General features: G+C 40.0%; 1 protein-coding gene across 2 annotated transcripts in view; it reads right to left on the bottom strand.

Moving 5' to 3' along the window:
• dpysl2b (dihydropyrimidinase like 2b) overlaps nt 1–19,768 on the bottom strand; it is a 32,454-nt gene that overhangs the window by 9,677 nt on the left and 3,009 nt on the right. Inside the window, exons 1-8 of one of the 2 annotated variants that reach the window (XM_020630567.3) lie at nt 19,412–19,721; nt 8,757–8,845; nt 6,989–7,173; nt 4,990–5,154; nt 4,816–4,877; nt 2,046–2,126; nt 1,802–1,870; nt 148–268 (exon numbers count right to left, since the gene is read on the bottom strand). In XM_020630567.3, the coding sequence (XP_020486223.1) occupies nt 148–268; nt 1,802–1,870; nt 2,046–2,126; nt 4,816–4,877; nt 4,990–5,154; nt 6,989–7,173; nt 8,757–8,845; nt 19,412–19,453 (814 nt within the window). In that variant the 5' untranslated portion in view covers nt 19,454–19,721. Of the gene's footprint in view, nt 1–147; nt 269–1,801; nt 1,871–2,045; nt 2,127–4,815; nt 4,878–4,989; nt 5,155–6,988; nt 7,174–8,756; nt 8,846–19,411; nt 19,722–19,768 lie in introns of those variants that run through there. The other variant, XM_020630566.3, reaches the window with a different exon arrangement.

Below are 19,768 nucleotides of genomic sequence, written 5' to 3' on the forward strand. Positions count from 1 at the left end.
TGTTTCTAGCTCTATATAGTAATAAAAATCAAAAGTATTTTTATAACTAAAAATAGGGACTCAAGTCTGTGTCAAAAGAGTTTTTGGAACAGGCATTATATTGTAATAAATTAACAAATGAATCAGGATAATCAGGAGGAGTCTCACCTTTCTTCCTAGCCTGAGCGATGACATCAGCAGCGCTCTTGCTCATCACCTTGGTAATGTAGAGTGGGCAGTTGGTCTGATTGGCCACGGTCACAGAGCGGTTAACGGCCTCCGCCTCCACCTGGAGAAAGAGAAGAATGGATGATTGACCAAAGTGTGAAGATGCAGGAATGACATTAGTTTCTTCTTCTGCATTTATCTCAACGCCCTACTTTATGTTTTTTCCCCATCATTTCCCCATTCTTCCTTACCATAGTAACCTTGACAACTAAAACTTAAATCATCCATCTATTATCTACGGTACACTGCTTTTCCCATTCAGGGTTGCACTGCAGGATGCTGAAGCCAATCCCAGCTGCCATTGGGTAAGAGGCGGCGTACACCCTGGACTGGTTGCCAGTCAAACACAGTCCTGACATACAGAGACAGAACAACCAGCCACACTCACATTCACACCTACGAGAATACAGAGTCACCAATAGACCTAACGAGCATGTCTTTGGACTGTGGGAGGAAGCCAACCCACGCATGCACGGGAAGAACATGCAAACTTCACACAGAGAGACTCCTGTCCGAAGGGAACTGGAACCAGAAACCTTCTAACTATGAGGCAACAGCAGTAACCACTGCACCACTGTGCAGCCCAACTCAAATCATAGATGCAGTTAAATGTAGACAGTCAAAGTGACTTGAAAATAATTTTTAAAAAGGTCAACCATAATACTTTAGGAAGATTCTTCACAAATCAGATTCATACTTGATGCTTAAACGTTAAGAATTATTGGCAGGAACACTCTTATATGTTTGGTTACCTTAGTTTAATCTAAATACTTGAAACAAAGTTGTTTTTTTTAATCTTAGGGTCTTTGCACTGATTAGAAAATGTATACAACTGCATATGTTATCTGGTGAGTATTACGAGAGCTGGTAGGTATAATGTATTTGTCCCATCTGATTGGCCCAGGCTCGTTATTTGCCCCCTTTCCAATCTGCGTTCTCAGCGAAGCTAACCCACTGCTGGCTGTAGCTTTCTTTATGATACAGACACGCCAATCGATCTTCTTAATTTAAATCTTGGCAAAAAAATCAGAAAAAAAATCAGCTCCCACAATATCAAAGTATGCTTTATTTTCTTTCTGTTTTTTATCCATAGCAACAAATAATAAGGTAAACTACTTAAGTAATCCTTGGCAATTTATCTGAAAAATGAGATGGTGGGATTATGATTTTTCAATGACAAGCACTAACATCATGATCCAAGAAGAGAGAACGCTGTCGTCTTACTTGTAAATCCTTTTGGAAAGTTTTGCCCGTATTTTATACGTTTTTTTTTGCCTGAGAAGCTTTAGTTACAAAAGAAGCTCCTGTAAGTCATTCTTCAAATTTCATGCACTGCGTTGCTGCCAGATCTGGATATTATTGGTGAGTAACGACAGTGATTTATCTGAAGGATGTACTCTAGTTAGTAATGGTTCTAGGATTTCAAAATGGGATTTTTTACATAAACATGTGAAGCTTCATTGATAAACTGTCAAACAACCCAACAGGTTGTGAAGTTAGGAAAAATGACCACTGTCAAAACAATTTGGACATGGTGTCACAAATAAAAACTGGTGAGTCAGTTAGAGTGCTTTGGGCTAAAAGTCTTTCTCACCTCCTCAGGACGGCTCAACACATGTCCCTCAGGCCCAGAGATCCCTTGCTCCAGGATCCTGCGCTGCTCCTAAAAACACACAGCAGAAAAGAAAAGGAAAACTGGAAATGAGTTATGTGCAGATGTCAAACATGGCCAGCCAAGTGTTGGGAGTGAGCAGCATCTTCAGAGACACTAGAGATTTATTTAAAGGTCAACATCCAGCAAAAAAAATCACAACTCTATTCAGAGTCTTTTGTTTTACCTCAGCCACAATGTCTCCGTTCTCTGCGTGCACCTGAGCAATGGCTCCCAAATCCCGGATCACACTGAACACCTCGTACACCTGAAGGAAAGGAGAAGATACATTTAAAAATCGCAGATGCACAAATGAAACTTTGACCATGACATTTTATGTATCAACCAGTTTTGTACAAAGTAAAGTTCATTTAAAGGTGATTATGGTCAAGAGGTCGTAAGAATGAAAACCTACTGAGTTAGGCTTGAGAATATTCAGTCTAGCTGCGTCTGTAAATGGACTTTACAAAATGGTCCTTGGCTCTCTTGCTTGGGGAACATATCTTTATTCCCTAGATGAAATCTTAATGTTCTGCTTGTTTTCTACATTTAAATTGACAGTAATATTTATCAGAGAAAAGAGCTGGAACCAGAGAGGGTTTACAATAAACCACAGTCATAATTAAACCTGCCAGATAAATATTCTAACTCCAGTTATATCACAAACATGATCTGCAGATAACAGATGATAACTTTTACCTTGATGACTTTAATTAGTGATGTGGTGAAATGAAACAATGACCTTGATTTTCCCAGAGTGTTTATCCGGCTGCTTGATAACTTCATACTCAGAAGGAAAAACCTGATGTCTTGAGTGAGTCATCACCTCCAATCAGCCAAAGGAACAACAACATAGAGCTGTAAAAGTTTGACCGGGGAGAACATGAACTCTGAGTTGCAAAGGCCTGGGAGAATTCCTCTCACACAGGTGCAGAGAGCAACACAGATCTGTTTCTACACAGCTTTCATGTGTAATTAAATCGTGGTAAAACCATGAGTCACTAAAAGACTTGGATGGAGATGTGGCCTCCGTTATCCATCAACTCTCCCCCAAGAGTCACACTCGGACAATCAGTGTGAAATGACGTCTCGCCAAGACAAACAGACTCACAGTGTGACTCTCACTGAGAGCAGGAGCCAAAATCACAGCTGTGATATCACATCTAAAATATTATGATGTTTTTTTAGGAAATACTTCTCTTTGCTGGCTTGCTTAAGTTTTTTTTATTTTTTATTTTTATACTTTTTATTGAAAATTTCAATACAACACACAATACCCCACACAGTAGCCCCCCACCCCACCCCAAGTAACCAGACAGTATATTCGACTAAACATAAAGAATTAGAGAATAAAATAGAAAACAAATAAATAATAAAAAAACAATAATAATTTAAAAAAGAAACTAAAACAAACCTAAATATATGTAAATTTACATGCCCTTACACTCTTGCACATATACATGTTTATACATGAAAGGAAATAATAATAATAATAAAAAGAGATAGACTTAACTTAAAAAAACAACTACAATAACATGAATTTATCATATGAATTCAGAAAAATAATAATAATAATGATAATAATGCTCAAGTTTTTACTTAACATTTCAGATCCAAATGTTGCTAGAATAATAAAATCAAATGTGATGCAGGTATATGAGCGACACATCTTTAGCTTTACGAGCGGTCTTGCTGAGCTTGCATCTGTTCATTTGGAAACTCCTTCTATCTCTTCCACTGCAAACAGCTTGATGACTGTCTGCTGATTCCTTCCTGTGCTGTCATGACTCATATCTCACAGTTGATCACGTTGCTAACAACAATTAAAGCATCTGATGTGGATTAATTCAAAGCAGCGAGTGTTGTGTTAGAGGATCATCCAAGTTGAATTAGATTCAGTGTGGCAGAGGATGCATCTCAGTGAGTCCAGTGAGAATGTTTGTAATGACACTTCAGAGGCTTCCCTGAACTCTGCAGGGTGTTTCCTCTGCATGCTCGGCTGCCTCTTACACAGTCTGCTTTTAATATTCTTATTTCTTGTATTTTAAGCTCAGTACCTTTCTTTTCCTTATGGACCTATTGCTTTAATTTAGTTATCGTTTTGTCTTTTAAGTTGCTGTCATTGTTTAATTGGACGGCGTTGTTTTTGAAATGCTCTTTATAAATACAATCTTAATTGGATTGGATGGGATTGGAACATTGCGCCCTAATATGACCCCTACCTCCAGGTTTCCACCTTAATAAAACAAGGAGAACTAACTTTGATTTTGATTTAACATAATTAATGTTGAAAATGCTTCAACCCTGTTTTTGTGTAATGTCCAAATAAAAGATCACTTCGTACTTCCAGGCTTTGGTGAAATTGTTCCTGAAACTTTTATGGCAATCAAACCTTTGAACTGAAATTGCATTGAGAAAATATATTTCTCTTTCAAATCTAGTGGAGCTCAGGAAGACTTTTTTTATCTTCTCTCACACATTCATTATTTTTCCTTCATTCATCTTAGCCACTCCCTCTCTTCCACTGCTCTGATGATCAGCTGATTAGGGGCTTTTACTCTTTAAGTACTAAACCACCCAGATTCTGCCACAACCACTCTCAACCAATCATCCTGCTGCTGTCAAAATACCCCAAAATCTGTTCTCCTCCCTTCAGCAGTCAGTCTGTCATTTCAGTGCGATCACTACGACCCTCCTCAGATACAACCTCCGAAACCCACTCCTCATCACATCCTGCATTCTTCCATGCTGTGATTCACCACCAGTGTCTAGACTCCATCAGGGGGGGTATCCTGTCCTGCTGTCAGCCTCACTACCCCTCAGTCATCAAGACATTGCATATTTATCTTTTCCTAAACTGTTAAATAAATAATTGTTGACCCTTAACTAAGTCTATCCTGATTGAAATATTTGTCTAATGACATGACAGAGAATCGAGACAAGAGAGCAAATCTGACCTGAGCGTCAGTGAGCTGGAACACGTCTTTATAAGCCAGGTAGACCAGGAAGGAGTTGACACCTAAAACACAAAATGTCAGAGTGTTAAAGAAGTGAGTAAAAAGGTTAAAAAGAAGATTAAAAAACAGAATATCAGTGTCATATATGTGGCTTTATGTTGTGTGTGGTTGTACCATGATCCTTCACCAGCGCCTCCATCTCCTCCTGGATGCCTTTGTGCCACTCAGTGATGTCGACGTGCAGCGAGTAGTCACAGCAGGACTTGCTGTCGGCCCATTCGCGCCACTGCTCGAAGGCCGAGATGAGGCTGACGCCAGGCTCAGGGATCACGTGGTCAACTAGATAAAAACACACACGACACAAACATGTACCGTTAAACCCCACCAACACACTGGACCTGACCCTGTTGTGATGTTATCTATAATAGAGGCTCATTATGTTGTTATGTTGTTTGACAGATGTTATCACAGCTGGAAGCCTCCTATTGGTCTCAGAAAGTTACCAGATGCATGACTACTGACTCTTTACATCCACCATCTGCTCATGGTTTTCACCTCACAGTTTAACATTCACGATATGGGCTTAAGATGTCTGTTTTTCACATTTTGTAAACTTGTATTAGTGGATATAATTTCTGCTTTGTCAGAGTTGTGCTTCATGGAAGTCAAGTGACAACATGTGTCCATTGTTTTTCCAATTATGTTCATTCAATTTGATCAACAATACTTTTAAATAAGTTGTCAGAACATTGTTAATGATGACCATCATACTTTCCCGGACCACAAGATGAGTTCTTATAAATGCATGTGGACTGATCAGATTTTAAATTCTCTTATTCAACATGCTGAAACATCTAGGGGTTTGGATGTTTTTGCTTGATTTAATGACATGTTTTTGGGGTTTTTTAGTCTCTGATCACTGAAGTAGTCTCTGTGTTCGGACAGGCAACTTTTAGGGGCACACCTAGACTCAGACTCAGTCTAGACCACATGGGACATACAGCTTAAACATAAGCAAAGCAGATTTTTAACACGTCCAACAACAACATCCAGATTGTTATCATCCGTCCCCTTTCAGACGGTTTCTAAACTTCTTTCAAATTCCGTTCAAATGTGTCCACCGCCATACATTAAGGTTCCAGACCTGTGTGACCCTGCAACAGTCAGCATTATACCCACGCTGACGACAACATTAGAGTCATCAGGGAGTGTTTGTTCTACTGCGAGGGAGAGAAACTTCATCTGCAAAGTCAGCAGAGGGACGGCCCAGAGCCAAACAGGATTTAGCTTCAATTACCTTTTTTTTTTTTTACAGTCTTCTATCTCTAAGCTATAGACGGCTATAAAATGTAACTAAACTTTGAGGGTTAGGTATTAAGAGAAAATAGATTTATTCAATCAAACCTCTTTCAGTTTAACAAAATATCTTTAGATTTAGCCTTAACGATTTACGATACAAGGATTTAAGATCTAAGTCATTCAGTGAGTATTATTCTCTTTAGTCTTTAGAAACTGGATACAAAATGGTCCTCACTATGAGAACCCAAATCTTCTAACTGTTGCATGAATTAGTACAAGACCACAGCAAACACATGGATATTTATAGAGAGATACATACCCTATAAAATTGTGTGAATAAGTATTTAAGAGAAAACATCCAGAGAGGTTTGGTAGTTTCTATAGAAGCAGATGCTAAGTTGTGCACAAATGCTGAAACTCCAGTTTTTGTAAAATGGTTTAGAGTTTAGCTAACCTGAGAAACCTGACTTTAGACTGTAACCTAAAACCCATGACGGACGAGTCGACCTCAGACAGCAGAAAACACACCTCAGAGATGTATATAAAACATTATGTAAGTTCCTCCCAAAGCAGAAAATACAGTCTGCAGTATTTTTTTCTCAAAAGGGAAAGTTAATTGACTTCCTGGCTGAGTCTTAATACTGTGGCTCATGAGTCTTCACAACAGATGGACGGTTTTAATATTTTGGCTCGAGCATAAACAGACCTGGCGTACTGTCTGTTCATTTAGATATTTCAATTAAAGCCAATCAGTGAATCAACAATCACAGCAATCTCAGGGAAAGACACTGAGATAATTCAGTCTGCGTAGAGTCTCCAAAGGAATGAGAAATGTGAACACACAAACACAGCGAGCGTTCCGCTGCTGACTTACTGATCATGGTGGTTCCTCCGGCTAAAGCGGCCTTGGTCCCCTGGTAGAAGTCATCAGCAGACGTCATGCCTCGATCCGGCATCTGGAACCGCGTGTGCACGTCGAGGCCACCCGGCAACAACATGCGGCCGTGGGCATCGATGGTTTTTACCCCTCCGGGAACAATGAGATTTTCCCCAATTTGTCTGAGGAAAAGAAAATAAGTAGTTAAACACAGAACAGAAAACTACAAAAACAACAAATCTAAAATGAACCAAATGAACATGAATTTTGCAAAAATTTGCAATTTCACAACTAAACTACAACCAAATAACTCTAAATCATCTCTGTTGTTGTGTTAATCCATAATGAGTATATATTTTCTCCTGCCATATTTTTTATTTAAAAAACTTTGTTTAAAGGCTCTATATTCTTACTTATGTGTAATAGATTTATTATAATTACTACTGGACTTCTTTTTAAAGTTTTTATATGTGATTTTTTTGATCCAGTAGATGTCGCGCTTGAGCACCAGCATGAAACCAAAACAACTAGTGGTGCATTGTTGTGTTAGCATGCTAATGCTAGTGATCTTTATTATGCTGGTATCTTCACACTGCATGTAAATTTACCTGAAATGAGCGTGATCTAGAAACACAGTTAAGCAGTGAGTACAGTATGTTATTCTTCTTTTCTCTAGTCCCTCAATTAAACAACTTTTATACACAAGGGGAGGAGTCAGCCGGCTGTCCCGCCGATGTAAACAAACTGAAGATAGGACTCTGAAAACTTCACAGACAGTGGGACTCGGGTGTTACACCCATTGTAGACAGTCATGACTCACAGAGTTATTTTCAGAGGATATACTTGATTTCTATTATATTTAAGAGTGAAAAATCACATATAAAGCCTTTAAATGTCCATCTATTGGGTGACTGTGTTGTTCAAGGTCAAATATGTAAAATGTGTTCTTACTGAGTTTGTTAGCTGTCAACAGATCTAGCAGCTGATTGTCTGACAACACATCTTACTTCAACAATCTGAGCGTGACAGATGTTTAGGGTATTTTCCTAATAGTTTGTAAAATTAAAAAAGGGGGTTAAAAAAGGGTCTCCCACCCTTTACACGACACACTGAGATAGTCTGAAGAGCAACTTAATAAACCCCACTGTTCAAAAGAAAGACACAGGAGGTCTTTTACTTTCTCAATCAGACTTTAGAACACATCAACACTAAACAAGCAGACACTGAACTGGACTAAATATCAACAGCTCACTTTGCTTCTTGTATATCTGCCTTGAATACTACATTTGACTTTTTCTCGTATATACACTCCTTAGTTTATTCATATTTATATTTATATCACTTTATTTCTGCTGCTACATTGTGTGTAAGAGAAACTGTTATGACTGGATTTCCCCCTGTTGATGAATAAAGTATTTCTGATTCTGATGTTTTATATATTTTTAGTACTATTAATATATACTACTAATATATCCTATCAATGAACATCTGTTAGGTTGTGTTGCATGCAATATCATGTATTTTATTTTATCAATCAATCAATCTTTATTTGTATAGTGTCAACAAGTGTTATCTCGAGACACTTCTATAGCTTATCCTTTTTCCTATTGTGTAATATATTACATGTGTATTATCTATCTATATATCCCTCTATCTATCTATCCAATAGTGTGTATTACAGGGCTGAATGGATCGGTGGTACCTTTAAAAACACTGAAACTGGTGTTTTTATATAAGTGGCTTCAGGAACAAGCAGTGAACTCACTTGATGACTCCATCCTCCATGTAAATGTCAGCACAGAAGGACTGGTCATCGTTCACGATCTTCCCCCCTTTGATCAGGAGACGGTCGCTCTGGGAAACAAAAAGACAATCAGTTATTTAAACTACTTTTATAGCATAGATCATCAGGACAAACTGTGGGAAGCAGACAGCTGAACACGTTTAGACCGGTCTGGGCTTTTTACAGCTGCCTATAAAGATAAGCTTACATGAGAGTGAGTATCCGATTCAGCTCGATTAGATGCAGCATTAAGTCCATTTGATGAAGCTCACTTTGGGGAAGTGTCATATAAAAGCAGTGGATCGGCACGCGCTCCAGAAAAACACTTCCAACCTGTCGTGTTTACACAGCAGCCTCTGCTTGGCCTTTTTAGGATGCATTTTGATAAGAAACACACGTCGGAGCAATGTCTTTCAAACTGGCTGCACCGGCCTTCTCCATCTGCACACTCACACACACGTACAGATACCAATAAATAAAAACTGAACACAGTGTAAAAACACACTCAATTCTTTTAGGGCTGACCTAGCTGAGACAGATCAGCAGAGGTTTTTCATGTTAAAAGTTCACAATGAAGGATTAAAAGAAAAAAGACTGATACAAAGTGATGCAAATATGCAATTCTAAGCACAAACGTTTTGAATTGTTGAACTGCTCAACTTGTGTAGGACTTGGTAGTGAATCTTTAAACACAGTTTAGGTTTAGGTAAATCATCAGAAAAGTGCACCTTGGTAAGTAGCTGCAGAAGTTAAGTGCTGCAGTTCTTCCTTATTTAAATATGTTACTGTACATGGTTTCTGAATTACAAATTGACAAATAGATGCAACAAACACAACTATGGTTTCTACAGGCTTCATTATATATTTTTCTTAATCTAAGAAAGGCTAATTGAGCCATGTCAAGCTCTGCTCCTACATCCATCAGGCTCATGAACAAATGATCTATTTCTTATTTATTTTTAACACCACTCGTTTAACCGCTTATAACAATTATTTATGACCTTTTTATCATGCTTTTAATAGAGCCACTGATGCTCTTTTACACAAATGAAGTTCCTAACGGATAAATAAAGTTATTTGAATTGAAAGGCTCAATGTGTATTCTGAACAAAAACAGGTCTTCATGTTGTAAAGCAGAGACAGAATCTAAGTGTTTCTATTGTCCCTCGTTCTGCTTCTTAACATCAGCTCTGCTTCAACAAAAACATTAGTTGAAGTATTCACCGTTGCAACAATGAAAACAGAAGCCTGCCTGCAAACACACCCCTCCGTCCTCCTCGTGTGTTTGTGCAGTCACGGTAACGACATCAGAGAGGGCCAATCAGAGCACAGGCTGTGTAATCGATCATTCACGCCTCCAGCTGGGACACTTGTCTCTGTGCAGGGGGGAGGGTGTCTGCCACCTCCACAAGTCCTGCACCCTGAGGCCCCCCCCCCCCCCCCCCCGTGCCCCCGTCCCTCACCCCGGTGGCTCGGGCTCTCTGTCCAAAAAGGGAGTGGCAGCTCTGGTCACAAGGACTCCAACATCCCAGCTAACAAAGGCCGCTCTGTTCAAGCTGCGACTGCGAGCTGCTGTGGGGCCAGCAGCTCTGCACCCAACATGCTGCTCTGCAAACGCTCCCTGTCACCGCCCCGCCCTGAGTCTGAGCTGCACTGCAGAACTCTGATTTATCTAACACTTCATTGATTTCATTTTCTTTTTTGTTCATGAGACCTTTTATAGGAATGCTCATGCGCTTTTAACATTGTGCAAACCCATCAAACACACCTTAAACAACACTCTATTTGTCTCGATTCAGATGGTCAGTATTTTTGTTTTGGATTTTACATTATTAAATCATTCGCAGCTTGCTTGATGTTACTGCAATTGTCTCATTTTCTCACAGCATGTTTTTCTCATTTGCAACAAGTCTTCCCTTGGTTGTATTTGTGTTAGACTTTTGAGTGTTTTTGAATTTGCATCATTTTCTGAATTTTCTGAGAGTGTTTGCCTTATGTAAATAGTTTTGTCCATTGTCAATTGACCCTTGACAACCACCGTACAAAACCATGGACATATTAATCAAAAATGTAAGGATCTTTGGTTACAAAAGTTTGTTGAAAAATATTCATGTGATTTTATGTTGATGAAGTTTACACGACTTTAAAATGATTTGAGACAGCAGAACAAAAAGATGTGGTCTTTTTTATTCTACATGATCTTCCTACTTGTCAAAACCATCGCCATAGTTACCCACAATACAATTTTACATCAAAACCTTCAGTCCGAGATTCTGATGGGTGGGGCCTATTGTAAGAAACAGTGACCTTGTATATTTCAGTGACCAGTTTGTGCTCATGGTCACCAACTGAGGGGTAAAGTAAGACTTTTGTTTTACTTTATAATATTATAGTTATTTTATATTTGCAAAACTATCTGAAAAAAAATCTTTTTGTTTTTACTATAGCTCTGCAGCAACCAGACAAACACACTTGTCATGTTTCAGAGAGTCACTTCCTCTCTTAAATTTAAACCACAGACTCATGGTTATTCAATGACTGGAGGAAGACAAACGCAAACACACACGTATCTTCATGAGGACTTCAGCTGACTGCAGCAGATCTGGAAAACGCTTTGCAGTTATTTGAAGGTGTGGCAACGCTCCGACAGCACTGATGGAACTAATGCAAATAGACGATGTGGTAATCTTCGATCTCTGAGCAGCAGCCTGCTCTGGTGGAGCTACTGGCTGCACTCCAGCCCAGCGCTGGCCTGCGTTCAACCCAACAAACTGCTTTGAAATATGCCATTACATCATGAGTCTCATCCTGACTGTCATTATCACATTACTATGTGCAGTTTGCCAAGAGACCTCAGTCTTCATGTCAACACTTTGCACACAGACCAGAAACTATGTGAGCCAACACTGAGAGACAAAGTTAACTTTTCAGAAACAATCGTTGATTTTTGATCCTTTATGAAGGGCTAAGTCACTATGAGACGTTTCTACAGTGTTCTTGGTCTTTAAGGATTTCAGTTTTTACACTTTTAGATGCAGGTAATTAGCAGAAGGATTACTTGTCCTGAATCCCCTCATGTGGAATAATCGTTTAATTGTTTCAGAGCTTGCGGGGGTTTGGGAAAGAGTGTCTGGTTGTGCTGGATCGAAGCCAAACATGACAGTGACCTTTCCTTCACAGGAACTTCTTCCAGCCTCTCAAACAGGATGTGGACAAAGCTCAGTGGCTTCACTGTTGCTGAACTGCTGTGGTATCATTCCTGACTAGAATAGTTGACCCTGCTGATGTGAATGTCATTCCAGCAAAATACAATACGGGTAATTTAGTATGGGAAAAAAAATGTTTTGAAACTACTTTTACAATGTTTGACCATAAATTCATTACTTTATTTAAATTAGCAGCTTTCTTTGACTTTGTTGTGATGTCTGCAGTGTTCCCCCTACCATTCCCCTACCTAATGCAATCCCCCACCAATCCAGTAGGAAGGCACAAATTATTTCATATTTGAAATTGAAGATATTTGTGTTCACTCATTAGTTTCACAAGCATGAGCGAATACAGACTTTTTGATTGGGGCCCCTGACATATCCAGGGGTGGCATGACGTTATATAAAAATATATAGCTTAAATATATAGCTGCAGGAGACCAGGCCACCACCCCTTACTGATAAACCTTGGGGGAAACTCTGACATGCTTTTGCTAAACGTGGGGAACAGACCCACTTAAAGGGTACAGAGGCACTGTGGAGGGCAGCCTGCATGACAACATACACAAAATCTGCAGTGGACATTATTATGAATACATGTGGCTATGTGCTAGCAAGTTTACTAGAAAGAACCGCTTAATCATATATTGGATTGTCAAACAACAAACTGGTGCATTTAACAAAATCATCAACCATCAACAAAGCCGGACAGCCAAAAACTCCATCACCTCAACATAACTTACATCATCATAATATGACCTTAAAACCTCTGTGAGGACTTTTGGTTTGTGTGGATTTATGTATTTAGTCTGTTCTAATGCCAGTCAAAGTTGTATTCTGATTTGTGATTTTGCCTTCATATATAAATGTGGATATCAGGATGAGTGACTCTGTACATGTTACTGCTGATGATGATGAGGACAGAACACACAGTACGTGGAGCTTTGTCTATTTAAGATCATGGTGGGGAATTGTTTGAGAACACACTTGACAAAGGTTAAGAGGGATTGAATTGTTGTGAGTGGGGGAATTTTTCTGTTTAATGTGAGAGTTTGATGTCCTACGAACCTACTTCATGAGATAGTTGGATGTACAAACACCTCAAAAACATGGATTACTTTTAAGTGAAAATCCACAAAGAAAAATAACTTTTTTTATTTGCAAAGATTTATATTTGTGCTTTTTCTGCCTTTAATGGAGAAATAGGACAGTGGATAGAGTCAGAAATCAGGGAGAGAGAGAGCGGGGAATGACATGCTGGAAAGGAGCCACAGGTGGGACTCGAACCTGGGCCGCCCGCCCGGAGGACCAAGGCCTCCATACATGGGGCGCACACTCTAACCCCAAAGAAAAGAACTTAAGATAAAGAAGTGGACACGGTGTGAGAGTGGGCTGGAGGTGAGTAAGATTAGTTTTTTTTCCACAGTTGTTTGGCTTCCTTATTCAGTCAACCTGCTTCCCAGTTGGCTATTTGTTTCCTTCACATAACAATCCTGCAGAGTGTTCGGGATGCCCTCAGACTTTCCCCCCCACACAACTTTTCATAAATATTAAACCTGGTTAATACTTAGGATTTAAAATCGGGGCAACCTCGACGTCCTTCTGAGCAGATCGGATCCCTCTTAACACATCTCCCACCACAGGAATGACCGGGAAGATAATTGTAAGAATCCATCCAAAAATCTGAACTTGGCCTAAGATTGTTGGAAGGGGGAATTGTATTATTGATTGTCTTGCAGTGTGTACCCCGCTTAAGAAGAAATCTCATCCTACTGCGTGCTGTTTATCACTTTGTCTGACAGCTATCCCTAGGCAGATGTTTCCGGACTTAAGAATAACTATAAAGAAACTATCCATTATCATACTTATGGTCTTGTATGTATTTGTAGCTCATAAGGAGGCTATGCTAATGCTTAAGGCTGCTGAGCAGCAGAGAACAGACTGCTGATGTATTGAGCGTGGGAAACTGGATCGTTCTCAATCAAAGGCAGTCAGATGAATCTGTCGTAGGACATCATTTGACTCCTGTAGTTTATTGCACATCATTACAAAAAGTTGTTTTTAACATAACGCTGCTGCACAACATGTGAAAACTTCAATGCTGTCTGACAAATAGACCTTCACAAATTCAGGACAAACCTTTGTGTGGTAGCAATGAAAACCTGAGCCAGGGTTAGACGTAACCCGGCAACATTATGTGTTGTTGTTGTCCAAATGGAAAATAACCTGGGAAATTGCATGAAGTAAGGTGGGGAACACTGCCAGGTCAGCACTATGATTTGTGTGAGTCCTGGATTATTCAAAAACCAGCCTGCAAACAGAATCACCTCAGTACTTAAATAGACAATCCATTCGTTGTTATTTTCTTTATTTAGAACAGAGCACTGACTGACTGACGGGCCAAACAGGAAGAGCACCATTCCCCAGAGGGATAAATGAGAAACTTGAAGCCCTGGATGGAAATAGTGTTTATAAGGTAGATGTTAGCTTTGGATACAAACTGACCGTGCTACATATTTCTGAATTGTCTCTCCAACTCATATAATTCATTAAAAAGTCAGACGTTGGTTTTTCCCCTAATAAACATGAATAATATTTTTGAGTGATCTCTGAAACTTCCAAGGTAGAAAGAAACTCTTGCACTTCAGCCGCTCCACAAATGGAAGTCGGTGCTCTCAAAAGCACCTTAAATGTTCAAAATAATTCATTTGACTCCTTCTCTCAGACAGGATCCAAAGAAAGTAGTGCATGGAGCTAAATAAATCTGCCTTAAGTGATGTGTGTGCTCCAGTACTTTCTTTGGCTCCTGTATCAGAGAAGAAGTCTCACTGAATTATTTTGAATGAATAATCTTTTACCTAAAATATTTTCTTAATTACATTTCTGATTGAAAGTTTCACCTAACCCATATTACTGACATTTAATAGTTCCCTAAATTCTCTCTTACATAAACTTATACTAAGCATCCTCGTCCCATTTTTACATTTTTTTCCTGGAAAAGAAAAAAAATAGTCACACTTGAGAAGTGTGCAGGATTTAGTGACATCTAGTGGTGAGACTGCAGATTGTTACACACACTGACTCAGCCTCCCATTCCTGACTTGCTGGAAAACCTTAGGTGGCCCAAAACTAGCAAAGGTTTTTTTAAAATATTTTTGCTTTATAACCATCCATTAGTAGGTCTGTACATATTGCACAACCTTAAAAACACACCGTGCAACATGAAGGTGCACCAACACCTTCTCCCTCTGCAGATATGAAGACATGATTCATAGTTTAGCCTTATAGCAGGTTTTCTCTGCTCTGCTTGTCAGCTTATTCAGTGATGATAGGACTAGTTATTTTAAGCTACCAGGTAACATGTCATTTACCTGCCGCTCTTTCACCAGAGAGTCAAGCTAATTAAAAAACAATTTAGCCACAGGCAGAGACTGTGCAGTTTGAACAACTTGGTGTTTGCTCATGTTTGGCTCCACCCTGACATCCCCATAACTTCTGACCCTGGGAAACCATCACTGCCTGTATTCTGAATCGAGGCTTTTTATATAAGCAGTCGAGAAACCAGTGGGTAATGTCACATTGGCTGCATCCATCATGTAACAGCAACAAGATCAAAAACGTTCTTTTTAAGTGATTAAACACCAATGAATATATTCTTATCAATATCATATTCCAATTTGGCCAATATTTCCACCAAAAGGTCACACTGCACTTTTAAATGATCCCTTCAGGGATGTCAAAAACCTTGTCATTGACCTCTCTTCACTGCGTGCTGCAGCTGGAGGCCCAGTGATCCTGATACAGATTTGACTCAACAGTGTTTCCCTTTGTTCATGTGCTGATAGTTAAATAAATAAAAAGTTCCCTTATACTGTAATCACACACAGACAAACACACACTCTGACTTGTGGCTCTATGAATGGAGCAATTCGCGAAGATATTGAGCGTGGAAAAAAAAGGAGGCGGAGCCGCTGGTTGTGTGATTTGGAGAGCAGCATGGTTGTGTTTAATGTGTGAACAGACATCGCCCCGGGGTGCTGTGCACTGTGAGATAACAGCAGGAACACACTGAGGCCATTAACAAACTGAGCAGCTCCCCTACTGTACCACAGGTTTACACTCAGACCGCCTGCTGATCCCTCATCCTCTGGGGATTGTAGTCTTTAATCCTGGACGGTCTTATTATAGCCTCACTCTGTTTTCACCGTCAATTAACGTGGACGTTCGAGGTGCATTCACTTCAACATTTTCCTTGTTCTTGTTTTCCACTTTGCTGTCAACTCCATAATATTAAAATATTTATATCCCACACTGTTCTGTAAAGGAAGTCAAGATGTTATTTGGGGCAAAAATATTTTTTCGCTCGACTCAGGAGCAAATTAAAAATCATCAAATACCTTGATTGGATTGAAAGAAAAGTAATTCTGATCATTTAAATGTGTAATGCATCACTTGTGTTATTTAGAGTATCCATTAGAGCTGCAACAAAAAAAACACTACTCAGCACATGTTGATTATTCGTCTCATTAATTGATCAGTAATTTCATCTTTGATGAACTGAAAAATGTAATATTATCATCAAGGTCCAAAAGGCTAACGTAACATATTAAAAGTGCTTGTTTTGAGTCTAATAGCCAAAAATATTGACCTATTGAACCAAGAAAAAAACAGCTAATATGAGAAGTTATTTAGCTTAAAAGACAAATCAGTGTCCAAAATGATTGAGCTTGAAACTGTAAATGAAAACATGTTTGAGTTTGGGATTGTTTTCTCTCTTCAACAAGTAAATAAGTGGATTCTGGTAAATGTCTCATCTTTTAGTTATGTATTTAAAAAAGCAGCCCTACTGGATTCAACATTCAGCGACTTTCCTCTCTGCTCTGGTTTTGCTCTGTGCATCATAAAGATGGAAGAAGAAAAGGTCCTGAGTCACAGATGCTCCAAACCAGGTGGTGAACTTGAGGTTCATTCATATTTAATGAGATCTGCTTGTGAGTACATCTCTGCCTCTGCAGCTGACCTGACTCCATCAATCCCACACAGTCAGCTCACCCAGAACCCCACCCAGAATGATGAAGACTGATGGATGAAACCTTCAAATTCTGCATTCTGAAGATGTCAGCTCTGAATTTAGTTGTTTTATGTAGAAAGGATCAGAGCATAGAGAGTTCCTTTGTCACTGCTGCAGCCTCTCTGGATCAGATTTTATTCAATTTAAGCTCATTTCCTCTCCAGCCTCTGATTGGTTTAATACTCTCAACTACTCTTCACACTGGAGTCTGTACAGTGTTGAAGTACAGTGGGTGCAGAAGTGGAGCTAGCTGGAATAGTGACATGCATGACGTAGCTCAAGACACTTTATTCAGCAGGTCTTTTGAGAAAAACACATTTTAAAGTATTAAATCGTGTCTCTGACCCCCTTTCTCTCTCATGTGCTGTTAAAGAAAAGGAAGTCTGTCTATTTAGGTCTTACTTAATCACTGCAGGGACTACAACACTCCTCCTAATCCTCGGATCACTCCTCCTGCTCTCTCCTGAGACCTGAGAGGAGAGTGAATCACCTGAGAGGCTTCATGTTTCCACCACAGACATCAATCATATCATCACCACAGTCCAAAATATGTCCTCAATTATTGTCACTTTACTGACTTAGAAAGCCTCAAAATATGCAACATTGTCAGAGGGATTTGAATATGAGCTATAGCACGTGTGACAGAAAGGTGGGGCTTTTCTTCCTGATTCATTTTCTCCACTTTCAATACACCATAAATATAATGTAGAAAAACCTGAAATCATTTAATGATATTCTACGAGCAGCAGGCATCTGACAACTATTTACACTTTATCAGTTTCTATTTGAATCTTACATTTCATAAAACAGACAAAAAGCTAATTGCACTTATTTTAGTTAATTTTCAAAACAATGGCTCATTATTCTGTAGATCATAACCTTTGACTTTGCTGTTAAAGAATTTTCAGCCACATAACCAATCACATGTAAGCATATAGAGTGATAGTTTATTAGCCTGTTTGATGTGCAGGGCTGCAGGACACATTGTTCAGATATGTGAGGTGAGCAAAACCGCTTCTCTGGGAGACTCTGCCCTCTACATTCACTCAGAACACCCTTCTCTGCTTTACATCCAGAGAGACGTCCACACATATCAGTATTCAGAATCCAGGAAGCCAGTATGAAAATTGACACTGTGCTGCTTAACTGTCCTGTTAGATATGAAATCATTTGCCTCAGTTTGAGTTAGCGCTAGCAGTGATGAATATGTGATGTGCACCAGGTGCAGGATGGAGGAACGTTTTGGGCCTTTTCTGATACAGAATGAATTGATTTTGGGACAACCCCCTCTTATATTTTTCAGGAGTTTTGACCAATGTCACTTTACACACACACAGACTTTTACTGAAGCCCTTCCAGGACTAATGAGTGCAGGACAAATATAAGTATTTAGTCATTCATGCTTTTTATTTGCATGCAATATTTACTCATAGCTTAATAAACTAGACACATGGCTCCATCTGCCTTTGGTTCTGAACTATTTGCTAACAGTAACCTCCTGATAGGCTCTGCCTCTGTACATGCATCTTCCTTTCATTACACAGCTGAGAGAGAAGCATGGAAGGAAATAGGACCCACTGTCCCCTCCCTTCCCATGGCCCCCCCTCCCTTCCCCTCCCTATTCTCTACTTTCCATTGAACCACAACCACAAACACCAATCCCAGCAGCTCCGCTATGAATCCAAAGAAATAATCTGCTGCTCAGTGACACCCTAAATGTATACTAAACGCTTCTAGCCTCGTAAAACAAAATCTAAATCAAAGACATGCTTTACCAAAGTGAAAGGAGAGCTTAAGGGAAAGGAAAAGCAGTCGGGAAGTGAATGTTAAGGCGGATACAGGGAAGTATTTGCCCCAGCAGTTGTTGTGCAGTGATACCCGGCCACCAGACACACCGCCGAACAAAGACCACCGGCGTGAAATCTAAACTGTCATGTAGGCAGACACCAAAGACAAAGACTGCAGGGCTGAGTGGGATTCTGCAGCAGAACAGAACAGTTTGAGGTCAAGTGATAGCTCGGTTTAACCCCGAGTGGAGCACTTGTCGCAAAGATGCTGCAAAAATCACATTTTATAGCCTTGGCGGCCTCACGAATGTATCGATCCTAACGTGGGCTTGGTCTGCAGAAAGCACATTTCAAATATAAGCAAGTTGATATGCAAAAATGCATTACAATGCACCTCTGTGTAGACTTATTCTTCTTCCGAGTAAAAATGAGAGGAGAAGCGCAGCGGCGCATAAAGCATGCCGCCCCGGTGACATCCTGCACCCACACCCGCAGGCCCACGCCACCAGACACCGGACACCAGACTGAATATAACGTGAGTTAGTTCAAAATGAATCACATCCCAGCACTCACTGTGATGCGGGGGATGTTCTTCTTGCCCTGGTAGCCAGACATCTTCACCGGTAGTTCGTCTTGCGCTGCGCCCTGGAACCGCAATGTATGCAACGGGATGTGCGGATTACTGCCGCTCGCCGGGTCCAAACGAGGATGATGATGAAGAGGAAGAAGAAGAAAAAGCCGGGAAGGTCGCAGCTGATCCTTTGGGAGGCCTCAAACGTAAAGAATCAAAGTCAGTCTCAGCTCCAGATCGCGTCCTGGCAGCCTCCCGGTCTCCGCCGATGCACCAAAAGCTTTCCTTCTCAGACGGAGTCAGACAAGAGGGGAGGGAGGGAGGGACCACTCGCGAGCCTCTTCCCCATAAAAGAGCCC

The sequence above is a fragment of the Labrus bergylta genome, chromosome 17, assembly GCF_963930695.1.
Source record: "Labrus bergylta chromosome 17, fLabBer1.1, whole genome shotgun sequence".
NCBI classification, from domain to species: domain Eukaryota; kingdom Metazoa; phylum Chordata; class Actinopteri; order Labriformes; family Labridae; genus Labrus; species Labrus bergylta.